General features: G+C 39.1%; 3 protein-coding genes across 6 annotated transcripts in view; all 3 read right to left on the bottom strand.

Moving 5' to 3' along the window:
• The window catches only part of ash1l (ash1 (absent, small, or homeotic)-like), a 36,841-nt gene extending 30,085 nt beyond the window's left edge, over positions 1–6,756 (bottom strand). For 2 of the 4 annotated variants that reach the window (XM_079258461.1, XM_079258464.1), the window contains exons 1-3: positions 6,635–6,756; positions 5,528–5,626; positions 1,981–2,776 (exon numbers count right to left, since the gene is read on the bottom strand). In XM_079258461.1, the coding sequence (XP_079114587.1) occupies positions 1,981–2,589 (609 nt within the window). In that variant the 5' untranslated portion in view covers positions 2,590–2,776; positions 5,528–5,626; positions 6,635–6,756. Of the gene's footprint in view, positions 1–1,980; positions 2,777–5,527; positions 5,627–6,537 lie in introns of all 4 variants that reach the window. The other 2 variants (XM_079258462.1, XM_079258463.1) reach the window with 2 other exon arrangements.
• A 1,680-nt stretch (positions 6,757–8,436) lies between these two features.
• rnf115b (ring finger protein 115b) lies at positions 8,437–14,760 on the bottom strand. Its single transcript, XM_079259155.1, has 9 exons — positions 14,666–14,760; positions 11,133–11,191; positions 10,838–10,898; positions 10,536–10,738; positions 10,351–10,419; positions 10,159–10,237; positions 9,938–10,031; positions 9,228–9,343; positions 8,437–9,062 (listed from the first exon to the last, which is right to left on the bottom strand). Exons 1-9 carry the CDS (start codon positions 14,741–14,743, stop codon positions 8,943–8,945), a joined length of 879 nt encoding a protein of 292 aa, XP_079115281.1. The 5' UTR covers positions 14,744–14,760; the 3' UTR covers positions 8,437–8,942.
• Positions 14,761–15,347: 587 nt separating this feature from the next.
• On the bottom strand, positions 15,348–23,173 carry scamp3 (secretory carrier membrane protein 3). Its single transcript, XM_079258848.1, has 9 exons — positions 22,796–23,173; positions 22,496–22,576; positions 21,135–21,248; positions 20,650–20,770; positions 19,878–20,006; positions 18,715–18,874; positions 18,487–18,588; positions 17,473–17,590; positions 15,348–16,147 (listed from the first exon to the last, which is right to left on the bottom strand). Exons 1-9 carry the CDS (start codon positions 22,847–22,849, stop codon positions 16,010–16,012), a joined length of 1,017 nt encoding a protein of 338 aa, XP_079114974.1. The 5' UTR covers positions 22,850–23,173; the 3' UTR covers positions 15,348–16,009.
• Positions 23,174–26,787: the final 3,614 nt, after the last annotated feature.

Genomic DNA, 26,787 nt, shown 5'->3' with positions numbered 1-26,787 from the left:
TATTTAGGCCTTGTCCTTACAAACCTAATTTTTTAACCCAAACATAACCTTTTTATTTGTTTTCATCCTATTAAAATACAAATGCAGCTTTTAGGAAATTCTTTTAAAAACCAAGATTTAAACCAAGGTGGAGATATTTAAAAACTCAATTTGCAATATTGTCATGTGAACAGGGATTGTGTGCGCGTTTGCATGTTTGTGCATGTATGCGCGTGTGTGTGCGCGTGCAGTGGTGGTGGTAAGCGCCAATCTTTCCTTTGCTCAAGGGTAGTGGTAGATGGCAAGCTAGTCTGAATGTCAACCTTGTTATAACAGGATTTTTAACATGTTTGCATGTACATATAGAGTATTATGGAGCAGATATGTCAAAATATGCTACCAAGCTCAGTGCATAAAACAACACAGAAACAACTGAAAACTTTGTCTTGTGAGGCTATATGACTTGATCTGACCTTTACAAACTGAAACTGTGAGAATTGGATGGCTGATAATTTATGGTAACAACAATTTTTTTTTTCTCATTATTGTGAATTTTCTGTGCTTTGTATGCAAACTGATGGAAAGACAACTGCTAGATCACCTGTCAATGCTGTCAGATAAAAAGTCTGCACACTAGTCTGTATAGCCAGTTAGAAGCGAACATGCATTAAGGCAAACACCTTTTGTCCATCAAGATATGATTTGGAAAACCACCTGGACTCATGTGTAAATTGGGGGTCTACATCTAGATGTCACTGTAAATTTCAATGGTTCTGATTGTGTTTGACATTTTTTTTATTAACTGTAAATGGCGCTGAACAGTCTGAATGCTTTTAATCAATGTATGGGGGGAAAATGTTATTCAAAATCCACATGTACATGTGGCTTTATACAAGTGTTTTTAAATCCAGTACCACTACCCTGCATGTCTTAAGGCTGGGATATCTGCTGCATGTCCGTGTACAAATCATGGCTGCTACACTTTCCTAAAGCATGCGAGAGGTAATGCCTCGCAGGCACAAGCCACATAAGGTCAAAGGTAAACACAATGGTATTTATTCTGAAGAGCGCCTCTCAGACCTTGCTCACAGCTAGTGGAATATTTATGATTTTTCCTCCCCGTAGCACAGTGACAAATGCTCGTGCCTTAACAGTCGATAATATACTGGTAAACTGTTGTTTAAAGAAATGCCCAGAAATACAATATTACAGGCTAGTTGGGATTTCAACTACTTCATAGTCCAAGTGCTGTGTCCTGTCCCTAGTGGTGACCTCCAGTATCAAGCATTTTGCATACATTTTGCTGTAGCCAGTACCATTATACAGCACAGATGATTCAGATTAATTGAACTGCTCGTGAAGTTCTTTGCAAGCTTGCTAATAAGCCACTCATGTGGGTAAAGTATGTTAAAGTATGGAGTTCTCGAAAACATGCAGGACAGTGGTCCTTAAGAACTAGGATAGATAAAAACAAAAAACAAAAAAAAAAAAACTGTTTAGTACTATTAAAATATGCCACACTAATTAACACTTAAGTTCACTGATTTGATTTTTAATCTGTTGCTGCTTTACACACAAGCTCAGGAAGGGAGGGGGGAGTTACTCAATGGGGTCAGATTGGGGACAAAGAGGGAGCGCTAGTGAGAGAGGTCATGTAGAGATGGGGTGTGGAGAGGACATGGCCAGGCAAAGACAAGATAGACAACACAGACAGCGGGAAATTGAAGGGGGCAGCACATGATGAAAAGAGACAGGCCAACTGAAAACACAAAGAAAACTAAAGAACAATTTATGCCCTGCCCTTCATCTCTGCAATAACACAGTGATTACTAGGACAGCTTTGTAGCTCTGTTGTCACGGTTTTATCAATGGCTGATGGATAATACTTAGAGTAAGCAAGGATAACTATATTTTTTAATATGCTGGGTGTCATTACTAAATGTTGACCGTATGCAAAGTGGGATTCCAGTACTCAATCAAATACTGGTTCTCCAGTCTTACCTTTTTTGTTGGGGCACTCCCATTCACTTGGGAGGGTGACAGGGTGTTAGTGCTGCTAGGAGAAGGCGCAGGAGAAGCTGGTGTGGGAGTTTTAGTGGAGAGGGCTGATGAAGATGATGAAGCTGGTGGTCTGTTCACACTGGGACTCTTTTCCCTCTCCTTTTCCCGACCCTGTGAAGGACTCCGGCTCTGGGTGCGTGGCCCATCACTTGCTACACCAGTGCGACTTCCACGAGCACCACTTCCTCCACGACTCGTATGCCTCACAGTCGCTCTGAATGCTGGTCGGCACACATAATTTTCCAAGATTTTCGGGGGTTTCTTTGTTCGTTTTGCTTGAAGGCCAATCTTGAGTTTGACATTGCCCTCAGAGAGGCTGCTTTCTTTGATGGAGAAATGGGACTGGTCACCGCTGGCACTTCCTGGTCCGTCTGCACCTGCCGTGCCAGCAGGAACAGCAGCAGCTCCTTCTTTTTCTCTTTCCCGCTTCTTCTCATCCTCATCTTCTTTCTTTCCACCCCCTGCTGCTTCCTTCTCTCGCTCCCCTGCGAGAGCACCAGAGTGAAGGGGAGGTGGAGTTGCAGTTCTCCCCTGAATCTTCTGATCCATTACAACTTTAAGGGTTGTGTCTATTTACTTGAGAGGGGATGTTGTGGATACCAGAGTTTTGTGTGGGGTGGGATAGGGGTAAAGGGGGAAAAGGGGGAGGGAGGGGTTAACAGTGAGGGAGAAGCTCTCCTTGCTTTTAGCAGCTTTTCTCCCTTCTTGGCTGTCCAGCCCTTTCTCCGTCCTTCAACTGCATAAATGAAAACAGGTACAGAAAAGAAAACCAATATCAACAAACACTGACAGTTTTAAGGAAACCCTTATTTGCACGAAAAATATAATGTCTTAGAAAAAATAATGATATAAACATATGAAGGGCAACCATTTTTATCATCTATTTAGTGAGACATCGTCCTTCATCTTGTCTGGGTGACTTTTTATAGTGTGCTCTCCTCATAACCTACAAGAATCTGTGACCCATTTACAAAGCTGAAGCTTTTCTACCTCAGAAAAGTAACCTTCGGCACGAGAACTCTGAAATATTCCCCTGTGATTAATAAATCCCACATGTTTGGAGTCAACAGTTAATCCCAGAGTACTGCCACTTCCTCAGAAATGTTACAGGATAAGACGCGAAATGAGCAAACGTTTAAGTACCCCGTTAGCTGTGATAGCAAACTACTCATACCCTGTGTAAGCACAGCAACAGAGAACAGAATGCTCTTAATTGTGCTCCGTAGAGGACAGCCCAATTCAATGAAGTTGTCTACAGCTCCCAATGGCCACTGAGTGATTTAATGCGGATTCGCCCCCGAGCAGGTGCTTTCTCTGGCTGAAGTCATTTGGAGGCAATTCAGAACTGTGACCTCAGCACATTGGGTCCTCTGGGGCTAGACAGACGATCCGGCCGCCTTTCCCAGCCTCTGCCAGCAGCAACTGAGAGTGATTGAGCGTCAACATGCCAGCGGTTTTCCTGCGCTCTACATTAATGGAGAGCACTAAAGGAGCTACTTAATGGAGCCTGAGCAAAGTCATATAAGTTGTCACGTCAATAAAGCTTCAAAGCAAAAGGAAAGAAAAGGAACTTGCTCAATGTACATGTAGCAGCACAAAATGTTTGTTTTGGATTTTGACTGTAGAAACCAGTGGGAGATGTTTCTTTTTTGCCCAGAGTCAGCATGGCACAACTTCTGGAATCTCATCCATTCTCCTGACACCCTCCTTTTTGTTTTTACTTCATTTGCCTCAAAATTGCAGCCTCTCCACCGGCACACTCGGATCACACGTCCTTTTCTTTAACAATCCGTCAATCTCTGTGCTCTTTCACAGCTTTTCTATTCTATTCTATTCTGTTCTATAGTCATTTAGCAGACGCTTTTATCCAAAGCGACTTACATATGAGTGAGTTTTCCCTTCCAGTTCCTTTTTTATTTTGCAAACATGCACCACAGCACCAGTAACAGCATACAAACTAAATCTACTGTGTTCTTACGTTAATCAAAAACACATTTTACCCATCACCCACCCAACTGACTCTGTATCCCGCGCCCTTTTTAAATATAGTGACAAATGTACATCTTATTCTTTTATACTAAGCACTCACAGTGATACAAAAAAAGGCTCCAACTGCCTGACAGCAGCTATGCCAAAAATAATCCACTATAGCGCTTAACTCTATGAGAGTAAACTAAAACAAGATTTGAGAAAGTTATTTCTTGCACAGTCAACAAGCGAAGGCCGGTCATTTCCTGGCATTTCTTCCGGTGTAAATAATCTCTTACTAGACTAAATTGCTGTCCAATTTGACATATACAAGTCTCAACATAAGGCATATCAATTTCAAATCTGGCATCAAGGTGCTTTTGGACTTAAAAAAAAAACACAAAGATGACTACAAAACAATCATACTGCAGAACTTTGCAATAACTACAGTAAAAACTGACATGCTGTGTTTTGTCTTTCAGAACAATAAGCAGAGATTTAAAAGGAAATGTATATAAAAGATAAAGGATATCTAAAACCATAGTAATGAAATAAATAACCAAGAATCCATGATCAATAAATTAAAAAAGCACACACACACACACAGCAGAGCATAGAGGAACGTAGTAAACAACTTCCCGCGTCCCCTCCCATTTCATTCCTCCCCTTACTCCTAACCTCCCTGCTTTCACTCCCTCCTCACTTTTGCACACGTTGTTCATAACTGCTGATTTCCCTTTGGCCACAGCAATAGTATCCAACCCACCCACCCCCCACATCATTCACACGAGGGCTGGCGTCTGCCCCTAGAGCTCCCTGTCATTTCCAGGGCTTTTTACTGCATTGGTATTAGCGCAAGGCCGTGCTCAGGAGGGGGAAACCAGCCAAATTCCTTCACTACTACAACTGGTTTGTATCACCTAACAACTGAAGCACTACCTAACCATATAACCTTTATAACCCAAAGGTATAACAGTTGTAGTAGATGTTGCAACAAAGCGGAACGAAATGACAGGTGTCAGTCAAGACCTGCAGCACAGAAACATTTCTGAAGCAGTTTATTACGGGTTGTTAAAGAGCTTGTGGAGCACATGTGTGTATTCACTTTGAATTAATTGCATTTTTCCCATATTGATCTAAATAATGTGACTAACCAGCAAAGGACTAAACAAGCCTGATAACATTATCTGCATTCAGTTTCCTGTACAGTCAACACTGGCCCTCATGGGAATAATCCCATGAGCCTGCAAACCAATCACACTTCATTTTCAAAGCAGCTACTTCACTGTTTAGTCATACTCGTAGGAACTGTGGTAATCTTAAAAAAAATCCAGCCTTGGATTAATGAGATTACATTCAGCACTGGGGGGAAATGCTTTCAAAAACATTCACTCGTGAGTAGACAGCGAGTTAGACAGTAAAATGGTTAAACTGGACCAGGCAGCACTCGTTTTAGGGATTCAAATCTCAGTTGCAACAATTTATCAAATCTAATAAAAGATGCATCATTTTCACTCACCTTTGAAATTGTCCAGAAACAGTGATCACATTATTTGGCTCTGCGTCTTGCCTGCATGTGCATCAACGTGGTGGCTACATATCTTTTATCATCCAAGAGCTGAAATACCAAAAACCCAAACATGAACATATTTTAATTGGATCGTTGTTGCTTTCAATATCCAAATCTAAACCATCTGCCAAGAGCTACAACTAAAGAGACTGTTTTTTGTTTTTTTTAAATCTATATATTGCCCCTCGTGTTCAAGCTACTACTTGGGAATGTTTTTGTTGTTATCCAGACTAAATGTAATGACTACATTTTTGTTTCTACAATTTCAAACTTGTATCCAAACACTAAGCTCTTGATTTTATTGCTAACCTTGCCCGCCGCTGTAAAACATAAAGTTGCAATGGTGGAAGCTCAGTGCCAACATGCAAACCCCCCCACCAATCCCAAATTTCCATAATATTTAGCACTGTAGCGGATAGATAGTAAAGTTTACACCTATAGTTCTTACATGAACAAATGTTTTTGTTTATTTTATAACACAACTGTAACTGCCACCTATCTAATAACGATACAGCCCGTGCTACGATATATATCAATGACACTGGCAGCAGCTAACTAGCCATCTATCAGCAGCCTGTTAAAGGACGATTCAGACTTCTTTTTTGCTAAGCACAACCTATTCATACATGGCTTATAACCAGGTAATAATAAGCAAACGCCTGCACAGTTTAAACAATTTGAACAAACCAAAAGAAAACGACACAACTCAGGACAAGTGATGTACATAATCTTGCATCCCCGTCACATTCTCGTTGGCACTCGTGTTACTACATCTCGGCTACGACGGCTAACGATGCATTAGCAAGTAAGCCAAACCTGAAAATGTTCCCACGTTGTTTCAAAGATAAAACCCACAATTGAATGTACTGGAAAACACACGCAAAACTGCGGTGAAATAATGTTCCAGTGGCAGAAAATAGCAGATGCAGCACCGTGTAGGTTATTAAAAAAACACTAACTGTCAACAAAATGGCGGCTGCGTTGAATCAACACAGACCCGAAATGGATCTCCCCCCTATTTCTTCGTCCTCGCTGTTAAAATTCCTCGTTCCTTACAGCAACTAGTATCCGTAAAATATCCCGAAATGCTCTGAAATCCACAACGACTCGTCGTTAGCTGGGCATGGATGTGTCAGCACGGGCCTCTCTCGTTAATCGGGCCTCCATGTCTGCGCTGGCCGTATCGTTACAGTGTCAGTACAACACGGGCATTCTCGGTCCCACCGAGGAGGGAGGAGGGAGCGAGGAGGGCGGAGGGGGAGAGGAGAGGAGAAGAGGTGAGGAAAGGAAAGGAGTGGAAATGTCGGTTCCTGCGGTCCCTGGTCACTGACAAAAATGTCTGTGCCTCATTATTTCGCTATTTTCGGTTACGGCGGGGAGCCGTCTTTCGGGCTGGTTCAGGGCGTGTTTGATGGTATGCAACACTCAGCTGTCAGACTCGCGCGCGGTGCCTGGTCCGCTGCAACCACAGAGGGTCAACATAACGTTACGGTATATAAACAGCGCAGGCAGGACAAGGGAACTGGGCTATATGGTCTATAAATAAACCATTGTACTTCCTTTCCTCTGTTAGAGCTTAAGCTTTTAGTTGACTGACTAATCGAGGTAACAAACAGTTACATTTTTTGACAATGGACTGCTAAATAATTCATTATCGGAAATGAGCAGCAAGTGTATAGCAGATTAGGCTACATGTGTTTGGAATAACCTAATCGGATATTTAAAGGATAGAGAATTAAAAACCAGCCTAATTACATCTTGTTAAAAAAAAGAAAACAAAATAATTTGATTATAGCTCCATTATAAGTGATTTAATGACACTGTAATACATCATTAAAATCAAAATACAGCACCAGAAAAATAGAAGCTGTCTAACATGCATGTGCCAGCATGTTTTTAATAAGGTTGATTTTAAGATCTGAATCAACAGAATTTATGCAATTCATTTGCACTAAAATGATTAAATAAGGGCAAAACATTCCATTTGAGACCTTGAAGCAGTTTATCTTTTCTGATTAATGAAAGATCTAAACTTTTTTTTTTTTTCGTGAGGGAGGGAGCTTTAAGGCAGAGTCTGGCTTCCCCTGACTGGAAGTGAGAAAAATATAAACTTATTGTTATGAGAATTACTCAGATGTTCACAAAATTGTTAAAAAGCTCCAATGCAGTATTTTTTTGGATGATTTTTTTTTTTTTTTTGTTTGTTTCATTTAATAATCCTAGATAAGTTACACAGAAATGTATGGTTACCTTGGCTAATTTACCATGTGTGTCTTTCTGCTCCTCCTCATCAACCTACTGACCAGCCAACACTACATTTCCCAGGATTCCCCTGTCCCTGCCCAGATGGAGATCACCTGTGTTCACCTCATTATCCTCATGTCTTGCACCTGTGTTTCCCTGTATTTAATTCCTGTGTTTGATCAGCTTCCCTCTGTAGTTATGTACTTTCCTTGCCAAGCCTGCACCCTATCACTGTAGTGGTCTTTGCTACACTGGTGAAATTCATTTAAAAAAACAACTAACTAACTAACTCATGCATCCATCCTGCATTTGTGTCTGCTTTCTCCAAGCTCAGTCTGACAATGTGTGTTTTGGCACTAAATATAATCATGTTCTTATTGGAGTCCAAGCTCTTTACAAAAGAAAAGAGGTGAAGTGAGTAAGGTGGGGTTTTTTCTAGTTTTATCTCAGAAAAAATTTAATTGAATTAGTTAAAATGTCACAAGCCTACGCATATTTAAATATATTTAATTATTTGACAAACTTCTAAAACTTGACTGGGGTGCAACATTATTTACCAGACAATGCTGAGAAATTGAATTTAACCACCATCTTAGCCAAACTAATTATTGAACAAACTAATATTAGCTTATCATTATTAGTTGAATAGAAGGAATATCAAGAGGTTGAGGGTCACAGGGTTAAGCTTTAATAGCAGCTTTATGCTGGTAAAAAAGTAAACAAAAACACGGCATACAAAAAACTGTCTTACCAACACAATAATGGAAAAAGCGTTTCTCCATAACTCTGAGATCCTGTTGTTTTGACAGCTACTGGCACTGCAGTGGCTGTAGTTTATGACATCAAAGTCTGTCATGAATGAAACAACCTGAGAAGGCAGCATAGAGAGGACACATGACCTCTGCATCTTGTCAGCAAGCTGCCAGATCCATCTTTAGGTGCTGCAGCGTAAAACGGTGGTTATGCTTGAGTAGAAAAAAAAAATGTCCTTAGCATTGATGTGATTCACTTGAGAGCTGAAGCTGCAAGTGATGACTATGATGGATGTATTTTATTTAAAAGCATGTCTCTTTTCTTTTTGAATATGGTGAAAGAAGTGGAGGGGTTTTCGGCTCGCTTCTCAGATCGCCTGCCTCTCCTGTTGATCTTGCCTGACGGAGTGCACTTCTGGGGGCTCCAGCGTGGGAAGGCTGTTGTCAATGCCATTAAGACTTTTGCGGCACACTGGACAAGTATCATGCTGTGAAAGGAGGGGAAAAAAGAAACATTAATCAGTATGCAAAAATAACTGACAAAGAACTACATTTTTAGAACAGAAGGGTTTCTACATCTAAATGCAGAAAAATCCCCTTGATATTTCAAACAGATCTTTAAACCAACGATCACAGCCAGTCCTCATCCTTACCAGCTCCAGCCAAGGAACTATACATTCACTGTGAAAGTAATGGAGGCAGGGAAGCTTCCTGACAGATTCGTCTAATGAATACTCCTCCCTACAAACTGGACACTCTAGTTTGCAGTCTGGGAAAGATTAAAAGAAACAGGAAGTATGAGTGAGTGACTGAACATATAGAAAACAGAGAGATTGCATTTTGACTATCTTTAGTTTAAACAGTCTAGTTTGTTCAGAAGCACTTTTATGAAGTGTCAACTATTTTTGAGGTAGTCTTCATTAAAGTCACAGAAAGGAAAGATAAGGAGGAAGTAGTGTGATAGAAAGATGGGAGGATTGATAGAGAGGAGAGGAAATTAAATACAAGAAGGTGGAAATACAAGCTGAAAGGAAGGAGGTTGATATATAATACAGAAAGGAAAGATGGGAGGTAAAGAATAATGTGAAAAAATTGGGGGGGCGGTAGTACAAAAAGATGGACGTACAGGGGAAGAGAATAAAACAGAAATAGGAAGAAAAGAGAAAGGTTCGGGGAAACGTGGGAAGCATGACATGAGTGATAGATGTGGGAAGGAATATAGGGGTGGATAAGAAATAAAGTAGATGGGAAAAGACTAGAAAACACCAGGGGATATCATTAAAAAGTTTTTAACTATCAATGAACATTCTAATTAAAACTAAACATCTACTGATGAGATCATATGTTGCAGCAGGACTCCCACCTGTCTGTTCTTGAGAGATGCAAACTGTTGGCAAGGATGAAATCATCTCTTTTTCTGCTGGGGGTGGACCTGCACTTTCCAGCTGTCCTAACAACTGATTGAGCAGAATACATAACAGTGCATTACACGTATAATACACAGTTTTGGTGGTAAACAGAGATATCTGGGTGTCAAGACTTTTGATATCACAGTGGTTTATGATGGCTATTGATACCACTGACCTCTGTGATGACTGCATCGAGACCTCCCTGACCCCATGCATAATCTCCTGGGCTTGAATGCAGCTGCAGCATGCTGGAGCTGGATGTCAAAGTGAAAGAGGGAAGACAACAACAGGGATGGTTTTCACACATCAGAAAGAAATGAAAAGTAAATTATGTAAAAAGAAAATAAAATAAAAAAAAAACCCTAACAGTGCAGCTGGTGCGCCACCGGGATTTCCATTGTTGGCAAACAAGCCAGCCAAGAACTGCTGCACGATCCTTGGAAGAGCAAAAACAAACAACACATAAGTCTGATTTAGAGAGGGAGAGAGAAACAAACAGTGCTAATAGAAAACTGTGACACTGATGTTTCTGGGCACTACATCCACACACACCCTTCCACCGCTGGCCTTTGTTCAGGCCTGGGCGACCTGTCTTGTCCAGACTGGGGTGGTGATTCCTGTTCTTCGGCCTCTGTGGCTTCTGGTGACACTGAAGAAGGACTTGCAGATACCTGCTCATTGTCCTCAGGGTTTGTTATGGAGGAGGGAGGATGTGAGAGAAGAGCAGAGCGCTCCATGAACACCAGCTGCCATAGCTTGAAGAAAAACAAAACAAGGTGGAGTTAAAAAAAAAAAAAAAAAAGCCACAGCGACAAAGAACTGTCCTTATTATGATGTCTCTTGTTAGGACATACGTCTGAGATCAAGGAGTTTGAATCTTCACTGGCAACCGATTGTGGGTTGTTTTGCAGAAGACTAGACAACCAAAATATAAGGAGATTTGTAGATCTGTCAGATATTAATTAAAACTTTAATTTAAAAAAAAAAAAAAGCTACACACTTTTAATAACTTTCAAGTGTAGAGAAAGCATTTGGTGTTTACTTACATAAACTGCATGCTTTAAAATGATCAAATGAGAAAACTCAGTGTTTCTATTTCCACTAAAAAAGGACAGTAGGTTACACTTAAACACCAACACTCAATTGTACCTGGAGTCTTCTGTTACCTCCTCTATGAAGCCAGAGTCACATCGGGAGCAGATGAAATCCTTCAGCAGGAAAAAGTAAATAATCTTCAGTACATGGCTAAAAATCTGATCACATTTAACATGTAAATGTCTATTCATCTTGGAGGATCTTCCACTAATTTCATTTACTGGCAAAGTATGGCGACTTCGGTAAGCTGGGAACAGAATTCAAATTGGTAGGATGTCATTTTCCTTATCATGGAAACCTAGCTGACTGTCTTCTTGCTTTTATCACTGTCTTTTTCATTATTTATTTGCAGTTTGGTTTTACTTTTGTCCATTTTTATCTTTTTTGTTTTAAATCAGCTGTTTTAACTGTTGCTATTTCATGTTCTTTTTGTTCTGTAAATATAAATCCATGTTTTCTTTATTAATGACAGAAGGTAATAACGAGTGTCACATATGCTGATGTTTAAAAGAGCCAGTATTAGAAACGTGGTTAACCAGTGCCACGGGATAAAAGAGTAGAAGTGATGAGAGGTGTAGCTTTTTTGAAAAGTGAAAAGTAAATACAGCCTTCACGTTTTAGCAAGTTTATATCTCATTAAAGGACAATTCTATGGAAATTGAAATTGTAGTCTCTGTACAGCTTGTATAGTAATGTAGATTTACTCTACACACAACCATTTTTGTATATACAACCAGAAACACAAGTATAGTTATACTATAGTTATAGTTATCATTATAGTTATAGATAGTCTAGCCATCCATTACTTATGTAGCAATGGGGATGTTACCTGATGCACTGAGATGTACCTCACTCTATTTCTCTAATATATTAATGTATAAATATATGCCAATATTGTCGTCTCTAACTTATTTCTCCTTTTTTCTGCAGGTCTTCCTCAATAAGTGCAATTGTACACGTTGATCTGTCTTTCCTGTCCTCTCCACCCCAACCAGTCGAGGCAGATGGCTGCCCTCCCTGAGCTGGGTTCTGCCAGAGGTTTTCTTCCTGTTAAAAGGGAGTTTTTTCCTTCCCACTGTTGCCGCGTGCATGCTTAGGATGGGGGATTGGATCGGAGTCATGACTCGATGTTATCAGTTGGTTTCTATCATAGGATATGTATGAATTGGCTCGAAATGATGTGTATGTTGATTCATGTATGTAAAGTGCCCTGTAACAATATTGTTGTGAAGTGGCGCTATACAAATAAAGTTTAGTTGAAAAGTGAGTACACTCCTAGTGATACCTGCACATGTTCGAATATGCAATGCCACCTGTTTTTAATTGATCATATTCAAGTTTTTGACCAGCATGACTGGACAAGGCAAACATGTGCATCATTGATTGGAGGTGTTAAATTTGGTGCTTGATTTACAATCTTCTCATGTGGACCAATGGATGGTTAACATGATACCTTATGTTAAAAAGTTCTCTGTGGATTTGACAAATAAAATTACGGCTCTCCACAAAGAAGGGCTAGTTTGTAAGAAGATTGGTAACATCCTGAAACTGAGATACAGCAAGGTGGCCATGGTCATACAGTTTTTATAAGACAGGTTCCACTCAGAACCAGGCTCTCCAGTGTCGACCACATGAGTTGAGCTCTTCTGCTCTGCTTTATCCAAAAGTTTGCTTCAACACAGACAGATGGGTGCTGCCAGCATTCTGCTTCCTGTTTGTCTGCATAGGCATCATCCCAAGAAGGAAGCCTATATTCTGAAGCTGGATCATAGAAAAAGCTTTAAAAAAAAAACCTTTGCTAAAGTGAACTAGAGTGTGACTTATTAGAACTGTATTCTGTAGCCTTACCAGATAATTTTTATTTTTTTGGCTGCATGATGTCTAGCATGTGTGGTGGCACTCTGGTGAGGAGTAGCAAGATAATCCATTGATCCATTGAGGATCAGTGGTGCATCTTCCTGCTGAGTGTGAAGGAACACGTGGTTTCTAACACTGATCATCTCTTTCATGTGGAGGACTGGAAGAAGATCCCAGTAACAACCTGTGCAGCTCTGGTGAACCTGATGCTCAAGAAGATGAAGGCTGTGCTGGATAACAGTAGTGTCCACACAAAATATCGACACAGCAAGTACAATGTGGACAGTTCACTGAAGTTTGTTCACTTTTGTTGCCATCTATTCATACAAAACTGGTTGTGTACATCTTCACTGTTTTACAAGTTGAACACTGACTACTCTAAATTATATCCAAGCTTTTTTTTTTTCAATAAAAAACAAAAAAAAAAAAGGTTGTTAGTTTTGCTTTTATCCTGCAAAGTACTTTGTGCTGCTTTTGTATGAAAAGTGCAATAGAAATAAATTTTTATTAATTGATAAGATTGTATTTTGAGAAGACAAACATTCATTCATTCATTACAGTAATTAATCCAATGAAGGGTCACGAGGGAAGCTGGAGCCTAACCCAGCAGTCTTTGGGCGAAAGGCTTGAGGTACACCCTGGACAGCTCGCCAGTCCATCGCAGGGAGAGAAGACAAACATTTTAATCATATATTTCAAAGAACTGAAAGCAGAAACACAGCAAGGTAATCAGTTAACATGCTTGTATTTAAATCCAGCTCCCCATCTCTTTCTGTACCTGATTTACACTTAAATTCTAAAAACTATGTTTCAAACTAATAGAAGTTATGCAAAAAAAAAAAAGAAAAAAAAGAAAAAAGAACATATTAACAAGGTTTTCCTTTTGACATTAGAAAGGGCTAAAAGCTGTTATCAAAAGTTACCAGACACCCAAGAATCCTTGCATTCACACACTTCCTAATCAAAGTTAAAAATGACCCTGCTGGGTATTGTGGTTTCTACTGACTGGCTACATACTTGTGTTTTATCTTGGCCACTCCATTAAAAATATTATAAGCCACTGTGGTTTGAACTGCTAATGAAATTATTCATTTTACTTAAAGCAATTTAACATTTAATCTGGCATTCCAAACCATAAACACAAACATGCCAACAATTAGTTTGGTAAAAATGATAGATGATGCCTTATGCTTTCATTAAAATATTTCCGTTATGAAAATAAGCTGCGCAGCTTCAGGTTCCGCTGTTGCCTTTCTGCCAAATTAGTCAGCGTTTTAATGTTTTAGCAGGGAATAAAGAGAACAAATAACCTAAAATAGACAGGTGAACATCGCTCATTTGATGTTCCAGTGTTTGTACGAAGCCCTGCATGTGGCACCGACGCGCTCAGCCCCTTTTGCGTCTCTCGCGCAGTTGACAGTAGACAACTGGACACAGTCGCCAGCAGTCGTGTTTCTAAATATGGCAACGTGAATTGCCAGATTGTACTCACTCATTCTAATCTAAGAGTTTTAGAGCATGCTGAACGCACACGAACAGCATGTATTAGCAGTTGCAACATCTGAGAGCTTTGATAGATTTCGGTCATTAAAACTCCTGAGTTATAAGAATAAGCGGACTGTCCATTTTCAAAGACAGCGCCATTAAAATGGTCATTCTTCTTTAAATGAGATCATGGTTGACTCCCCTGCCAACACGCGTGGAGCTTTAAACACTCCAAAGAAACTCACCGGGAGTTTGGGGTTTGTCTCACATTTACAGCAATGACAATAAAAGCGGTGGTGTGGCGTATCCGCAGCCTCCGCCATCTTCACGGTGAGGAGCAGTCCCTGACGTCGCTGTGGCAGCCCATAAAAGTCTCAGCCGCTTGTCAGAGCGGTACAGAAAAGGTTTGACAAGTCAGGGAACCCAAGTGAAAATATTTAGAGGACGCGGAACAACCTTACTGACCAATAAACCAAGTGTTCAGAGTAGTTATATTTCTTTGTTATGCTTAAATGAAGCTATTATATGGCTACATTTAAATAGCACTTTGTTGCCAAGATCAAGTTGCGTTAAAAACTGTTGTAAGAAGTTGACGCCAAAGGATGCAGTTTCTTTCGAGCTTGTGTGGTGTCGCCAAAGAACTTTTTTTTCCCTTTAAAGCGTCGTAAGTAAAATAAAATAAAATTAAAAAGTAGCCTGAAATGATACATTTATCTATTTTACGAGCTAGCGTAGCATCATTATGGAATCTATCCAGTTTCCTAGCAACGCAATTCTAATACAGCCAACAGTCCCCCGAGTCGATATGCTGCATTTAAATGCGATAGGATTTTATAAATGAACAAATAAATAAAACACCTGATTCAAAAACAATCCTTTTATGTTGTTATGATAAAGCAACTGCAGAAAAACTGTAAAAGCATGACAATATATTTTTATTAAAACCAAGACAGTGACATAATGTGAACGATCACAAGCAGCATAAACATAACAGTTAGAACCAGAAACAACAGCACGGTCTTCACCTTTACAGTTTGGGAGATTTTGGCAATACAGTAAATAGGCATTCCCATATTAATGACAACAAAAAAGCTTATTAGTTTACACTTAAGCAACAAAAATTAGTGAAGTTGAGCTGCTTAGTTATGCATCAGTTAAAGTGGCAATATTTCGGAGTGCAGTCTCACTCTTTTACTCTGCTACTGATGTGTCTTCATAAACCCAACCAATGTCATTTAAACATGGGGAATATTCAGGCTTGTCTTTCCCCATTTGGCACACAGCAATTTCCCTGCATTAATTTATACTTTATTAACTGCATCATATTTAATTCAGCCTGTTGTTTTCTTTTACATATTACACCATCTTCAGGTTTCTTGAATGAAATTGTCGGACCTGTTAACTTGGTTTGTCAATGTTGCTTACTTGTCCTGTACACCTTTAGAAATACAACAACCTTTACAACTATCTCATGCATGTGTCCTCCAGTTTTGTCTACCAGGAGATAATTATAAACTCGTCTCCCCAAACTGATTCTCCATCAAGCTCATCCTTCACACGTCACTCTCCCAGCCCCATTCATTCCTCTCTTATCGGGGTGCAGTGAAGGCCCCCTGGGCAGCAGAGGCAGCTGCCTGGCGTACAGCCTGATTGGACATGACTCCGGTGGCGAACTCAGCCTGAGCCTTCTGAAAGCTGGCATCGGTTTGCCTGTACAGACTGTGGATCTGAAGTGGGGGAAGAGCACAGTGACACATGATATGTGCAGCAATTCATCATCATATTATGTACACTGCAAGGGTGAAAATGATACCCACAACCTGATATTATGGCTTTTATTCAAGTGGTTTATCTATTGAATGTTTGATAGAAAGTGAAGCACCAGGCCAAAGCAGCTGGCCTTTTTAATGACAAGACTAAAAAAACAGAAAATAAAAGCCTGATTTCTAAAGAAATGTGACTTGGTAGATCACATCCAATAATGCATTTGTTTGTAAAGTTTTGTGCAAGTGGTAATTCCAGCCACAATCACCATTATTATTTGGTTGCAATTTCCTTCTTACTTGATTCTAATGAGTATTTCACATGGAGTAACAGCTATAACACAAAGTCTTTCAATTTTCCTAGATTTAAAGTTTTCTGTTCAGGTAGTGTCGTTCTCCAATGAGCACTGAGTTCACAAAGTAATCTTTGTCTATGAACAGCACTAAATTAGATAGTTCTCATTAATAAACACTACAATTTTAAAAAAAGGTGTTAAAAAAATACTTTTAAATGAACTACAATGCCAAAGTTTTGCATTTTGGCTTTAAGTTTAGCTTGACTAGTTGTACAAGTTACCAAAATACATATCTTCATGCTCCCAGATGTAGCTGGTTGGGTATGTTTCAGTATAGTTTAATTTGATGGAAACCATTACAAGTTGATTACATTAAGTTGAGGCAGCTGGATTTTTAATTGGACTACTGTCAATATCCAAGTACACAAGCATGGAGGGGAAATTGTGACCAAAACAATTGAAAAACTGTAAGTTTAATGTTTAATCAGACAGCTTTATATCGCTGTAGATTTTTTGGGTGATGTACAGGTGGTAATTCCATTATCATTCGACTTCTCTGTTACTTCTGGATAAAAATCCATAATGGCGAAACGTAGTGCTTGCATAAAACTCCAGAAGTGGTTCGAGTCCAAATGAAAATGATCAACAATCAAACAATATTGTTTGAGATATTCAACTAGAAAAAAAGATGGTAACACAGTAAATGAAAACTAATACAAATCAGTTAAATCAAGCTAATAATAATAGTAATAATCACCTGTTATGATTTACAGGGTTAAATCAGGGCTTTAATTGCGAACAAGAAGAATTAATTTTTGTTTAAACTTTTGATTCCAGTTAACAAACATATCCTTGTTTTATTACAGTGGAGAAGAGCTAAGCATATACAACACTGAGGTTGGTTTGCTCCACAGCAGACAACTTGTCATAAACACAGCCTTAATCCGTGCCTCACCCTTTAAATTTGACCTTCTTGTAAACAAATGTACTCACCTTCTTCAGCATGACGACCGCCATAGCAGCCTGGGCAGTAAAGCATATGGCATTTATCATCATGATCACACCAACACCAACATTTATCTTCAGAGCAGACAGGCTGACGATCCAGCCACTGAGAGACAGAGAGGATGAAAGAGGTTTCAGCATAATAACATGGAAAATGTCACAGGATCATCATTTTGAATGTGTGGAAAGAATTAAATCGATCATTGTTATTAATTTTGCACTTTTTTCCTTATTCTGTTTAAACTGGGGTTAAAATATAATACTGTGTGTACTTCACAGCTTCAATGCAATGCAGCTGTAATTGTATATAGCCAAATAATAAAGTTAACTTAAAACTATACAGACAAAAGTTAGTCAATTCACTATGATCCAATCACACCAATTCATAAAATATAATGACCTGATTAGGGAAACCAACAGATTGCAATAAATCATAACTTCAATACAATCCCTCATCCTGAGCATGCACAGAACGGTGGGTGATGGTGGATAGAATAAAAAACTTTCAATAGGAAGGAAAAGTTCTGTCAGAACCTGGCTCGACCATTTGAAAGGATAAAACCCAGCTTCTCAAGGTTGCTTTATGTAAATAATGCATCTCAAATGACACATAAAAGAAAATATTAACCTGTGTACCTTCCATCTCATTTTGCTGTTTGTTAGATCTGATCATTTCCAAGTTTCAATAACACTGAATTAACTATGGACACAGTCTGGTTAAAATGCATGTTAGGTCTGCCTTATTGTCTCCTGAGGGAATAACATCACACACATATTATACAACAAAAACTAATGGTTCAGGGTTTATATGAAGAGTGTAATGACACACAAATCATACAGTCATTAGTGTCATTAGATACAGTTATGCCATTTCCACCATTAAAAAGGTTTACGCTGACTGCACCTGAACTGTACTAGTGTGACAGTTAAATGAACAAAATTAGATCAGACTTTCATTTCTAAAGAGCTAACAAATGTTTTTTTTTTTTCCATCAGTCATACCTGAATCCCCATCCAGGGATGCCAATGGTCATGATAACAAAGACGCACACTTGGGCAAAGAAAATGAAGAAGAAGACGAAGAAGTTGAAGGAGCTGTCAGTCCTACAAGTAAAAAACATTATTATTATTAATAAGCTAACATGTTAATTATAGTAACTTTATCCAGAAGAATCATATGTTTTAATCAGCAAATCAAGGATAAAGACACAGGATCCAAAAATTACACACCTAAAGGCTTTGTACACAGGCCGATACCAACAGACGAAGGAGCAGGGAGTGAAGAGGAGGGCCCAGAGGATGGCAAGGCCTAAGCCAACACCTCCAGAGCTATCTATACAGAACATGGCCAGGGAGGAGATCAGGTTGAAGAGGAGTGTGCCAGTGCAGACTACAAGTTGGCAGAGGGAGATTAAACAAAAAAGGACAGACAGTGAAGGGATTAATGAACAATAAAGAAAAGCAGAGCAGACTGAGCTCATGGCTAAACTCGAAATCCAAACACTCTTCTGAACCCCAACAAAAACAGGCCAATTTATTGGGATGTTGTTAGGATTTTAGCTGATGTGCAAAGTTACTATTTTTATCGTTTCTTTGACTCCTGCAGAGTTTAAAATAGTCTCATTAAGTTGTCCTTCAGTCCGGAGTCAAAGCTTAAATAGAGGAGAAACCCCCTTTTTATACCTGTTTTCGTCAGTTTTCAACTACTTTTCATTAAGAATCTTTAAGTTTATGTCTAATTGAGAAGCAATGCAGTAAGGAATGAAAATGGAATGTACTTAATGGACAGTGCTGATAATTTGCTTTCTGCAATTTTACTAATGTGCACCTTAATCTAGAAAACAGACTAAAAATATATTTTCCCATTTTAACAACTTTTTTTTTTTTCAATAAAATGGCTCTATTGACTAAATGGATCTATTTTTCTCTACATGCCCCAAGTCAGCTCCTCCCTAAGTTCTAGATCTAGCAGTAAAGTGTCAGAGACTTTGTACAAACATTCAGAATCCTGCACAACTCAGTACAGCAGAAAGCAAACAGATATCCGTCAGCCCTTACTGCCTTCTACTTCTAAACATTAAGATTTAGATAACAGGAATTTTACTAACCACATATAAAACTGATGGCTGTTGTTTCCCAATTTGTGTTCATTATAACTATTCTTAGATCTGTTATTATTAGAGATGTATGGATATATTCTAATTAGCTCAATTTTAATTATGTAACCACATGATCGAATTATATGTTGTTGTTCATGTGTTATATGTTACAGTCCAACAATATGACTACGCCATAAGCTTAAATAAATAGACTTAAATTAGAGTTAGCACTACTTCATATATCTCATGTTGCATTCAGATGTTAAAAGGGGCGTTGCAGCTGCAGGAACTCACACATCCAGAAGTAGTACATGATGGTGACAGTATGCTGGAAGCGCTGACTGATCTCCACATTTATGTCCTGGTAGAAGCAAGGTCCCACAGGGCAGAATGAAGGCAGCGGAGGCCAGTTATTCTGACGAGCTGAAGAAGAGATATTCAATATTTCAATGTTTGTTTCTGGATAGAAACATGGCTGAAAACACCAGCCTTCCCCTGGTTTACTACAGATGTACCAAAGTTTAATGCTGACGCATAAAAAAAAACAACATAATTTTGAACTGCTGCGATGGACTGGCGAGCTGTCTAGGGTGTACCCTGCCTGTCGCCCAAAGCCAGCTGGGATAGGCTCCAGCTTCCCCGCGACCCTGAATTGGATTAAGCGGTTTAGAAAATGAATGAATGAATGAATAATTTTGAACTGACATGAAAAATGAACAGGGGGAGTGGGATGTAGTGGTTAAGAGGTGGACTTGGGCCTCAAAGACCTGAATACAAGTCCCAAGACTGGCAACAAAACAAACCACTGGGCTCCTGAGCACAACCCTTACCCCCAAATGTTGCCCAGGCACTGTAATGTGACAGCCAATTGCTTTTAGAGCAACTACAATAAGGTTAAAAGCCGAGGCAGAATCCTTGATAAAGTCTTAATAATAATCAATTCATAATAATTCGAATTATCAATAAATACCACTAAACTAGTATACATATTCACTTCACCTAAATGTGACTAGTGCTCCCAAATCTACCCCAACTCCCTTTCCCCTTCCTCTTCTTCGTCTCTTACCGGCTCCAGGTCCGAGGCTGTGTGACTCAAGCTCCCGCTCTCTCCTCTCCAGCTCCTGGGCTTTCTTCTCCAGCTCCTCTTGCTTCCTCAGGAGCTCAGCTGTGGTTGCATTGACGGCCGGCTTACCGCGAGACAGAAGGAAAAGGAGGTATCATCACTGTCTGTCAGCTTTCAAAGACAAAACTAATTGTTTAATCAATATTGAAATTATATTATAATTATTTTTAGAGTTATATTATAACGTAAAACACCTAGTATCATAACAGCTTTCAAAATACCTGAAATATGTAGTATTTGAATTTTGGTGGTGTATAAAGGAGAGCTTCAGATCCAACATAGGCATTGTATTAGTTAATCATAGGAATGGAGGATCCAGCTCTACACACAAGATTTTAAGGGATAATTGATGATACTGGTTTGATAAAAATTTTCAGTGACTGTAAACAAGAAACATACATGTTGTCTTCGCATCACAGCAGGATTACCTGGGAGTTATAGGAGCCATAGTTGCGAGGCTCAGTGGGAGTTGTTCTGCTGGGTGGTGTCTGTGCAGGCGCAGCTGGAGCAGAGGGAGAAGTGGCTTCATATGGTGGCGGAGGCTGAAAAATGTTTTATTGTTAGAAAAGAAGACGGAGGGGGGTGGGGGGGGGTGGGGTGGACACGTCACTAGTTACACTTATAACCTGAACAAAAAAATCTGAGTTAGTCTACTTAAAGACATTTAAAGGTCTTTAATGTCTTTCAAATGATTCACCAACTTTTCCCCTGCATGTGCACTTGTTTCCATAAAACAAATAAGCAATGTGTAAAAACTGTTTGATGCCATTCATACACACAACAAGTTAATCATTAGGTAAATTTGCTTTGATTTTGAACAGTGCAAATCTTATTTCGACACTTTCTGTGACGTCAAAACTTGTCCCCTCTGCAGTTTCTGGCAATCTAAGAACTATTAAGCCAAAATGGGAACCAGTGCCATGCAGGGCAACTTCTATGCAGTCTTTAGCCATTGCTGCTTAAAACATGGACCACACAGCCAGACTAACACTGTGTGAATCCACATGACAAAACGATATTACCCAGAAATCTGTCCCACAAGACATCAACTCAAAACAACTTGAGCATTTGCTTACAGCACAGACACAAAGATACCAAGTTTAGTTTCTGCTGCTTCAGCAATTTCTTCATCTGACAGAAAGTACACAACAAGCATCCAGCCTTCTTCCGATCAGCCAAACTCCAACGACAGGCTTTATAACTTAAACCAGCGTTACGCTTTTGCAACAAGAACCTGATATTCTATGGCATAAAAGTGATGTTTTCAAAGGCAATTTGGGCACAAAATAATTTATTAATCATAAAATCACGATAAGTGGGCAAAACAGAGTTATGCTGGGTGAAATAGCTGAAATGGTTACTAAAAGGTTGCTGTATATTCAATCTCGAAAACTATACTTGTCATTTAACAAGTGTGCGCCTTAAAACCTAACCTAGAAGTCTCCCAGGCCTACCCTTCACTGCATGGATGTTTTTAACTTCCTCTGTGAATTCAGACTGAATAAATGTGTGAGGTGAAACTTCACTCCTCTTAAAATAGCAGAGTATTAAGCTAAGCAAAAAAAAAAAAAAAAAAAAAATCAATGCAAAAAGCTACAATGTTGGCAGGGCTCCAGATATATGCTCACAGCAACAGTAAACTAAGTTAATTAAAGATGACTTTTGCCAAGCATTTTTCCAAACAAGGGGAAGAGACTGGGAGTCACTGGAGGTGAAGCAACATGTTTTATACACCAGTAGCCTCTTCTGCAACTGGAAAATGTAAACAAGCAATCTAAATACTGCTCACCACCGTTGTGTTGTCAAATGGATTGTAAAGGTCCAGTGTAGCATATCCCGTGTTGCTGCTATGCTGAGTCACTGCAGGATCCTACCAGACAAACAAAATGATTAAATTATCATAATAATATATCTCATTTGGTCTGCTGTTACATCAGTCATTGCATACAGAGACAATGGGCAGAGACTAAAGATAGCAAAGAGTAACACACATGTCACATGATGAGCAGCAACATGCCTGATATGACACAGATATTTTTCATCCATCAAGAACGCCACTGAAGACTTCACAATCTTCTCTGCCACCCACCTGGAAAGGGTTTTGGTCTTCCATCGGCTCCGGAAAGCTGGTGTATTTTGACATGTCAGTGGAAGCTAATGTCAAAGAGCCACCACTTGCTGCTGATATAAACGTTAAAGAAATAAAAGCAGGAATAAGTCTACTCCTGACTATCAGATTTACCGCTGTTTTGGTTTCTGTTTGTGATGGAGAGTACGGCGGTGGGGTTTGTCCAGCTAGCTAGTTAAACCTCTCTTCGGTCTGCATCTCTCCGCAGTTTAATTAACTTTAAGATTCAGACAGGCTAATGGTTCAAACCACGGCTATTTTATGTTATTTATTCACTGACTTCTAAGGCTAAACAGCTATGTTATGTCGCCGTGTCGCATAGCAGAGCCGTTATTTCCTTCTCCCCTTGGAAAACATCAGAGGAACAGGAAGTAAGGAGCCAAGAAGCGTCATGTGACTTCTACTGCGGCACAGTCACGTGGGCAAGGTCAAGGGCGGGAAGGTTTTTTTTTTTTTTAAAATATAAATTTAAATCTTAAATGGAAGAAGCTTATTCATCCTCGAGAATCACAAAGTCAGGATAAAAATATTCATTCATTCATTCTACTGTGGTGTTTAAGTTTACATTGTTACCTTCAGTTTTTTGTTTTGTTTTGTTTTTTTTAATTATCTGCTGTTTAAACGATGTTTAACCTCTGACAAATGAAGTACTTTATATAGTAGCTAACATAGCAGGTCACTCATTGCTTTAACTTTACACATCCACACACACACACACACACACACACACACAACCAAAAAAGCAACATGAAAACTTGCCAAACAGTCACAGGTCTGTATTAAACACAGAGATACCATAGGTCCCTTCGCGAGATGCGAAGAGAGCAACAATTCAATCAACCTTACATAAGAATAACTTCTTGAGTTTTTGCATTTTCATGGTCAAATTAGATTTAATGAAATGTCTCATTAATATTCTTTTCATCCAGAACTAAGCACGGATTAAATTTAAGGTGTTAACAATTTTTGTCTACTGACAATAAGACATGACTGAAATCAGATAAATTAACAGAAGGGAAACAGATTCCCATTGTCCAGGTTGACTAGTATAAGTTTTTCCTAGAGTGTTTTTTTTTTTTAATTTTTTTTTTTATCTGTGTTGGCCCTGCAATAGTCTGGTGAACTGGAGTAAGCGGTATAGAAAACAAATTAATGAAATTAGATTAGACTGATTGACAGATCATTACAAATGATTGTCAAACAGAAGGTTTTGAACATGTGTTAGTAATGAAATGAAAAATACTTTATTAATCCCCAAAGGGAAATTCAATTCATTATAATGGGGCCTGTCAAAATGTATTAAATGTCCCTTATTGCCCTAATAATATTTTTGACCAAGTCTCCATCAACAAATCTTTTTGAGCTTCCAACTCCACACATCATGTGAGTTTAGCTGCAGGTCTTAGGCAAATGACAGCTTCATTTTTCTTTTAGAATATCAGCCTTTGACATGTCTGCTGTTACTTAACAATGACAAGACACTTCTTTTCAGCTGTTTTAACCCATCAAGACACAATGCAGCTTATAACAGTTTCCATGTTTAGAGGGCATCTAAGGTAACAATGTTAAAAACAAAAAGGTAATAATGACTTTTTCCAGTAGATGTCACACTTGGACATTTTGATCTCAGCTTAAGGATATTCTCAAAATGAAGTTGGGATGAGAACCTCTTTCCTTAATGCTGTGATTTACATAATAAAAGACAGTTTAATAATCAATAGCTATCACACATAAAGTATACCTAAAATATAATCAATTATCATTTAACCTTTTATATCTTAATTAAAAATGTTGAACCGCTCATGCAATACGTTGAAGAATTATCAAAGGTATATGACTTTTGACCCCTGCTTGTGTGCAGGGAGCATTTTTCAAAACCACTTTACAGGTTTAACTTCTCATACATGACCCCACATCCACAGGGTAAATAGCAGCAGATGGGATTACATCTGCAGCTCCACCAGTTTATATACATTTCATGCCCTACTGCCCCTGCAAAATCCTGCTTGGTCTCTTTTCATTCTCTTCTTGTACAAGTCACATGGCATCACATGGGTGAAGACAGTCATGAGATTTTATTACAAACATACTAACCAACTGCTTCGCACACATATGCCATGATCTTTGACCTGTTTGTAACATGATGTATATTTATTCTTAAGTCTCATCTTTATCATTTGTTCACCTATCCAACATAGCATCTGCCCACCTATACAAATTTTATTAATTAAACACTACTACATACATGGTTTCACTGACTCTTCAGATCTGTTTACATGATTTTTGTTTTTCAGAGCAACTCAGGACCACATTAAGAGCTAGCGAGACAGCGGCTTAGTAGCTTTAAGGTAGTGAAAGCCGTAAAAATCAGGAAAGCAAAACTGAATGGTATCTTTCTGATGACCTTGTGTTGTCTGGATGAACTGACCGGTAGACCTCACTTACTCTGTCTTTTATGTCCTCAACAAGCAGCATCTGTGTTTGTCAGCTGACTCATGTGACTAATCGTTTCCTTTAATGGGCCCTGTCATGATTAGTCCAGATGGCCCACAATCAAACACTGGACTCGGATGCCTCTGTGGTCCCAAAACCACAGCATTCCTCCTCAGCCAATCAAGCAATGCAATGCTCCATGACATCACTGCCTGAGGAATGAACTGGCATAACAGTTGTGTGTGGAAAATGACCCGCCTAAGGAGGGACTGCTTTATACTGTTCCAGTGAGGCTTACAATCATTTGTCAAAGGGGTCAGTTAGACAGAATCTTGCTTCTTGGTCATTTGGATGTGCGGGGGGATGTGTGATGCCAATTTCCTCACTGAAAAAACGTCAGGGAACTTTCCAACCCCTCCAGAGTGCAGTTAAAGTGCTGTGGTTATGATGAGTATTTACACAATAGCATAGGCTTCATGAACAGTCATTGAAAACATACTTTTAAATATGAGGGTTGAGTTTGTGCAACCCTTGGGCACTTGGACCTATTTTACCTCTCTATCAATCATGGGAACAGAAGATGAGTTTGTGGTGACAGAAGGGTATTTATGATTTTACTTTTATACTACATTTATAATCCACAATCTGCTTTTTACTACTTTACATAAACTGTCAGCTGCTGTTCTTATTTACTTAAGAAAATTCACACTGAAGGGTTAAAAAAAAACAAAAAACAGAAACACAGATACAAATCAAGCCGTCCACTCCCTGCTTTACCAGTTCATGACTTCTTACAATAAAGCTGGATCTCATCTGCTCATAAACTCCTTCAGTAGTTTCATTTGTAGATTCAATGGGACTGAATTAGCCAATACTTCTTCTTTTCTGCCCCATTAATCATGTCACATGCCCCTAAAATTATCATGGGAAACCTGAAAAGGATGCTATGATAACATTGGTGTTTTTTTGTTTTTTTTTTACATGAGCCAAATGTTAAATGAGAAAAAGATTTTTTTTTAAAGCAGATGCACATCAAACCAGTAATGTTATTGGGAACATTCACTGTGAAGGTGTCCAAGTGCCTCAGCTGCTTGCTCAGCACTGTGTGTATATAAACTGGGAAGCACATCAGAGGTGAGCTGGTCTGCATGCCATGTGAAAATCTGGAAAAACCATTGGCTGGTTGTGAACCAAAGCAGTGCTCTATTCAGGAAGTGCCTAAGAGACCCAAAAGGTCCATTTTTCACAGTTTGTCTCAGACTGAACAGCAGTGTTAAGTTTGAACTGGTTAAAAGGACAGATTCTGGGACTATGAATAATCATAAATCTCTCATTCAAAGTTTAAATGACTGCAAAAAGCTTTCTTTTATATTTTGTTTGCACCCAATGCGTTCAGATGTTTCCATTTAGTTTTTTTGACCTATGTGGAAAACAGAGAGTATTGAATAAAGGAGATTTTATTAAGCACATTCTTGGTACATAGGAGGTGAAACCTCTCCTGATACTATGAAATAATTCTC

This window comes from Telmatherina bonti, assembly GCF_933228915.1.
Source record: "Telmatherina bonti genome assembly, chromosome: 19".
In the NCBI taxonomy this organism is placed as follows: domain Eukaryota; kingdom Metazoa; phylum Chordata; class Actinopteri; order Atheriniformes; family Telmatherinidae; genus Telmatherina; species Telmatherina bonti.
This window is presented reverse-complemented; position numbering and strand designations above follow the sequence as displayed.

Bases quoted from the DNA above. Each gene is read 5' to 3' on its own strand.
- rnf115b (XM_079259155.1), bottom strand. From the start codon at position 14,743: ATGGCGGAGGCTGCGGATACGCCACACCACCGCTTTTATTGTCATTGC. The intron at 11,192-14,665 runs GTGAGTTTCTTT...TTCCTGCTGAAG, and splicing joins AGACAAACCCCAAACTCCCG to GATTTCATCTGCTCCCGATG. The intron at 10,032-10,158 runs GTCAGTGGTATC...CTGCTCAATCAG, and splicing joins TCGATGCAGTCATCACAGAG to TTGTTAGGACAGCTGGAAAG.
- scamp3 (XM_079258848.1), bottom strand. From the start codon at position 22,849: ATGTCAAAATACACCAGCTTTCCGGAGCCGATGGAAGACCAAAACCCT. The intron at 21,249-22,495 runs GTGAGCAGTATT...AACATTTTTCAG, and splicing joins CATTTGACAACACAACGGTG to CCTCCGCCACCATATGAAGC. The intron at 16,148-17,472 runs GTGAGTACATTT...CCCCCACTTCAG, and splicing joins CGGTCGTCATGCTGAAGAAG to ATCCACAGTCTGTACAGGCA.